At 50.3% G+C, this 5,305-nt stretch overlaps 1 protein-coding gene across 1 annotated transcript; it reads left to right on the top strand.

Annotated features, from left to right (window-relative positions):
• The first annotated feature begins 469 nt into the window (after positions 1-469).
• LOC144279832 (serum amyloid P-component-like) lies at positions 470-3,345 on the top strand. Its single transcript, XM_077841516.1, has 2 exons — positions 470-533; positions 2,864-3,345. The coding sequence occupies exons 1-2, from the start codon at positions 470-472 to the stop codon at positions 3,343-3,345; spliced, it is 546 nt and encodes a 181-aa protein (XP_077697642.1).
• Positions 3,346-5,305: the final 1,960 nt, after the last annotated feature.

Below are 5,305 nucleotides of genomic sequence, written 5' to 3'. Positions count from 1 at the left end.
GACTTCCCCCGTTCGTCATGAGTTTTCAAAGATAATGGCCAATGGCTCTGCAATCACAGCCGCCAATTCCTTTAGCACTCTCGGATGCAACTCGTCCGGCCCCATGGACTTGTGCACATCCAGCTTTTCTAAATAGTCCCTAACCACCTCTTTTTCCACAGAGGGCTGGCCATCTATTCCCCATGTTGTGATGCCCAGCGCAGCAGTCTGGGAGCTGACCTTGTTTAAAGGGGCAGTGTTGGGTGCAGAGGATAGGAAGGGTTAATAACAACTGCAGGGTGGTGACAGGATGAGATCCGGAGCCAAAGGGGAATTCCAGAATCCGCCCCTGGGACGGGCTTGGTTGAACACGTTTCCACTCTCACCTCCACTCACGGATTAATTAGGGGGCAGGTTTCAGGGCAGAGCAGCCCCAGCCTCCCACCTTCCTGCCCCTCTGACTCTCCCCTCTGGGTCGCAGGTGAAGAACATGGAGAAGCTGCAGCTTTGGCTCTTCGTCCTCGCTGGCCTCTCAGGAGCCGTCGCCCAGTCAGGTAGGGGCAGGCGGCAGTGCCGGGGGCCAAGCCCTGGCTGGGCACAGAATGACACAGCAGAGCGTGGGCTCCAGGGGGAAACTGAACAGCCTTCCTCTCAGTACTGAGGGTGCAGGGTCCTGTCAGAAATGCCCCGGCAGCCCTGTCCCGAGCCCCGGTGTGTTATGCTGCAGGAAGCAGTGCACAAGCTGTTCCTGGTTGGGCAGCAGTGCCCCACCCTGGGCATGGCAGAGAGCATCACTGGGGCAGCGTTCAGCAGGGACATGGGGGAGCACTGTCCAAACGCCTCTGACTGGGGAGCCCCAAACCCCGACAGCGTCTGCGTCACTGAGTCTGGCTCCCATGTGCAGCACCGCCAGCTCCTGCCATGTTCTCACTGTAATGGGATTGGTTGGGCTGGAGCCGTTGGCCCATTATGTGAGATGCTACAGCCCTCTAGCAAATCTGAGCCCTCTGATTGGCTGCCTGCCCCACTTGCCCACCTCCTGGGGCAGAAGAACCAACCACAGCTGCCAAGGGCGCCAATTAGGTAGGGCGGGGGGGCAAGAGCCCTCCCCTCTCCCCCCAAGTTTCATACAGGAAGGATGCTCCCAGGTAGAGCTCTTTGAACGGCACAGCCTTGGAATGGAATGCAGAGAGGTGCTTCTCCCAGCTTGTGTCCCTGGGGCAGGGAGTCAGTGTTTTGTTTACAAACAGACGCAGGGTGATTAAGATAAGAAAGGTTTCAGAGTAACAGCCGTGTTAGTCTGTATTCGCAAAAAGAAAAGGAGTACTTGTGGCACCTTAGAGACTAACCAATTTATTTGAGCATGAGCTTTCGTGAGCTACAGCTCACTTCATCAGTGAGCTGTAGCTCACGAAAGCTCATGCTCAAATAAATTGGTTAGTCTCTAAGGTGCCACAAGTACTCCTTTTCTTTTTAAGATAAGAAAAGGCTGGTAATTAAATTAAGGATCTGGAAGTCATTAGATGAACCTGTAAAAAACAGGAATCCCTGTGCCAGTGAGGGGTGGGGATTTGAAGAGAGAACTCAGGGGACTCAGAAGAAATACAGCCAAGCCCTCTGAGCCAAGTTCACATTCAGAAAAGAGGGAGATTTGAGGGGCATAGGAGAAAAGAAGGGGCCAAAACCCAGGGAAGGGATAGCAATGGTATAGAGAAGTTCCCACTCAACCTGTGATACTTATGTGGCCACATCACTGTAGTATCTGAGCACCTCACATCACAGCCCCTCAGTGAGGTAGAGCAGTGCTGTTATCCCCAATGTATAGATGGGGCACTGAGCCAAACACAGACTAAGGGACAGATTTTCAAAGGTACTTAGGCACCTAGTGGGATTTTCAAAAGCTCCTAGAAGCTTAGATGCTTTGTAAATCCCACTAGATGTCTAACTGCATCTTTAAAAAGAAAAGGAGTACTTGTGGCACCTTACAGACTAACAAATGTAATAAAGCATAAGCTTTCGAAAGCTACAGCTCACTTCATCGGATGCATACGGTGGAAATATAGTGGGGAGATTTTATATATATATATATATATATATATAAGCAAGGACTGGCCAGAAGAGTACCCAGAAGTTACCTACTACAAGACAGGCCCAACAAAGGAAAAACAGAACACCACTAGCCATCACCTTCAGCCCCCAGCTAAAACCTCTCCAGGGCATCATCAAGGATCTACAACTATCCTGAAGGACGACCCATCACTCTCACAGATCTCGAGAGACAGGCCAGTCCTTGCTTTTTGGTGAGCCCTCTCCTGTACCCCAAACTCCTCATTCCTGGCTCCACCCCAGAGCCTACATCCCCAGCCGGAGTCCTTACCCCCTCCAGCACCCTGAACCCCTCATTTCTGGACCCACCCTGGAGCCCGAGCCCCCAGCCCAGAGCCTGTACCCCCTCCCACACCCCAACCCCCTGCCTCTGCCCAGAGCCCACTCTCACACTCTGAACCCTTTGGCCCACGCTCCTCCTGCACAACAAACCCCTCATCCTGGGCCCCACCCCAGAGCCTGCACCCCCAGCTGGATTCCTCACTCCCTCACTCCTGCACCGCAACCCCCTGTCCCTAAACAAGTGAGTGAGGGTGGGGAAGAGTGAGCAATGGAGGGAGGGTGGATGGAATGAGTGGGGGTGGGGCCTCGGAGAAGGGGCAAGGCAGGGGCAGGGCAAGGGTGTTTGGTTTTCTGCAATTAAAAAGTTGGCAACCCTACCTGACAGAGCTGTGTACGGTGGGGCGAGAATAGCAGGGGGAGGCCTGAAGCTGGACAAGCTAGCCACCTTGGAAACATTAGAATGAATCCAGCCTTTTCCTCTCACTTCTCCACACAGATCTCTGTGGGCAGGTGTTTGTTTTTCCAAAGGAGTCTGCTGATGCCCATGTTATCCTGAACATGAACAACAATGGTACTCTGCAGACCTTCACCATGTGTCTGAGATATTTCACTGACCTGACCCGGGCCTTCAGCCTGTTCTCCTACGCTACCAGGGCCAGAGATAACGAGATCCTCCTCTACAAAGACAAGCCCGGAGAGCTCAGCCTGTATGTTGGGGGGGAACCGGTGACCTTCAAAGTCCCAGAAAACAAAGGCACAAGCACTGGCTGGGAGCATGTTTATGCCAGCTGGGAATCCGCCACAGGTATAGCCGAGCTCTGGGTGAACGGGAGTCCCTTACCCAGGAAGGGGCTGAAGAAAGGCTACGCTATCAACAACCAGGGTGTGCTCATCTGGGCGCAGGATCAGGACTCCTTTGGGGGTGGATTTGATGCCAAGCTGTCATTTGTAGGGGAAATTGCTGATGTGTACATGTAGGATTGTGCCACCCCGACTGTTGCAATGCAGGCTGCCAGCGATGATTTGCAGCTGCCCCACTCCATCGTGGGCTAGGGCAGTTTGCCGTATCAAATAAAGGGTTATGTGGTACTTAAACCCATGCTGGCATAAGGGTCCTATTGAAATGCAGCCTTGCCTTGGGAACAGGGGCCTGGCCATCCAGCTCCAAACCCCATTGGTGCATGACAGCGAATAGTGATGCACACACTGCAGCGGCATCTGAGCAAAGCTAGCACCAACCTCTGCTCTTGTGAATCCTATGGGAACAGTGTGAAATCAACCAATCCCTAGTGTTTGTGTCATTTGAGCATTTACCTGTGTCTAAAGCCTGGTCTGCTTCTGTATCCCAATAAATGAGATGACCTTCCCCCCTGCAGCCTGTGGTGTATTGAGAATCCCAGCACAGCCCCACTGGGCGCAGTCTAAGAATGGAAATCCGGGTTGTGACCCATTGTGTCAGTGGGTGCTGAGAATTCTGGGTTCCTAATGTTCACGGCCACCACAGGAGTCAGTTCTTCCTTGTGAGAACCAAACAAGAGGATCCTGTTCAATATTAATACACACACCAGAACCTCAAAAACAGTCCCCATTCCATAGTGTTACAGGATCCCCGGGGTACAACCTGGAACTGGGGTACCACTGTGCCCCCTTAACTCTCCAGCCTGGGCTGTCTCTCACAATGCTTTGCTAGTAACAAGCAGCAAACCCCTCTAGGTGCTGTTATCACTCAATACAACAGCATGTGGAGCGTCACACCCAGCTAGATTGCATGAATGCTCCCCGAGCCACTCACAAATCACACAGAGAAAAGTACCAGCAAATCTCCCAAGCCCCCAGCCTTGCACCCCAGAACTGTACTGTCTTGTCATGGTCAGAAGCCTGACCAGTGTAAATTCATTATCCAGTCTGCCCCTTCCTCAGTGTGGCGTGGACACACAGTAGCTTTTAGAGTAGCAGCCGTGTTAGTCTGTATTCGCAAAAAGAAAAGGAGTACTTGTGGCACCTTAGAAACTAACCAATTTATCTGAGCATAAGCTTTCGTGAGCTACAGCTCACTTCATCGGATGCAGTAGCTTTTGTAACCTGAGCTGAGATTTCCCAAGCATTTCAACCAAAACACATTGTTTTATATTTTACCTAAAACAGGTTTATTAACTACAGAAAGATAGACTTTAAGCGATTATAAGTGGTAGGCACAACAGGTCAGAGATAGTTACCAAAGAAAATAAAAGGTAAGCGCACAGTCTAAATCTTAAACCTTATTAGACTAAGCCGTGTTTGGATCAAGAAGTTCTCTCACCTCACTCAATGTTGCAGGTAGGTTATAGTCCTTAATACACAGGCTTCCCTTTAAGCCTGGGACCAGTCTCCTCAGTTCAAGTCTTTGTCTTCTCCGTGTTCTTGTTGCTTCCAGCATAGGTGCGGGAGGAGAATGGCATCATGCTTTGACCTTTGTCCCCTATATTATATCCTCAGTCCATGTGCCTGGAAAACACTAGTCCAGACATGTACTGCTGGGCTTTACTGACTCATAGGGTTGAACAATCTCCAGTTGTGTGGTGCTTCTCTTACAGAATTGTAAATCCCTTGTTTACAACTCCTCTGCTGATTAATGGTCACTTAACACCCTCCTGGGAATGGATCACCACCTAGCAGTAGAGACTGTCAAATTTACAATGTATTCCAGTAACAATCATACAGCAAAATCTCATAACTTCATACATAAGAAAGATATACATATTTGAACAGAACGATGGGTTTCAGAAGATCATGACCTTTCATATGATATCTTACATGGCATGCTTTGTATGAAATAAATCATCGCCTGTGCCAGAAATGATCTACATAAAATCCCTTAATCTGGTATCAATTCAAGTCCCTTGGCCACCAAATTCTCTTTGTGGAGCCAGTTACACCTAGAATTCTGGTGCTGTCATTG

This window comes from Eretmochelys imbricata, chromosome 24 (assembly GCF_965152235.1).
Source record: "Eretmochelys imbricata isolate rEreImb1 chromosome 24, rEreImb1.hap1, whole genome shotgun sequence".
Lineage (NCBI taxonomy): Eukaryota > Metazoa > Chordata > Testudines > Cheloniidae > Eretmochelys > Eretmochelys imbricata.
The sequence above is the reverse complement of the archived record's forward strand: the minus strand, read 5'-3'. Positions and strand labels throughout refer to the sequence as shown.

Coding starts and splice junctions, on each gene's coding strand:
- LOC144279832 (XM_077841516.1), top strand. CDS start 470: ATGGAGAAGCTGCAGCTTTGGCTCTTCGTCCTCGCTGGCCTCTCAGGA. Junction 534..2,863: donor AGGAGCCGTCGCCCAGTCAG/GTAGGGGCAGGC, acceptor TTCTCCACACAG/ATCTCTGTGGGCAGGTGTTT.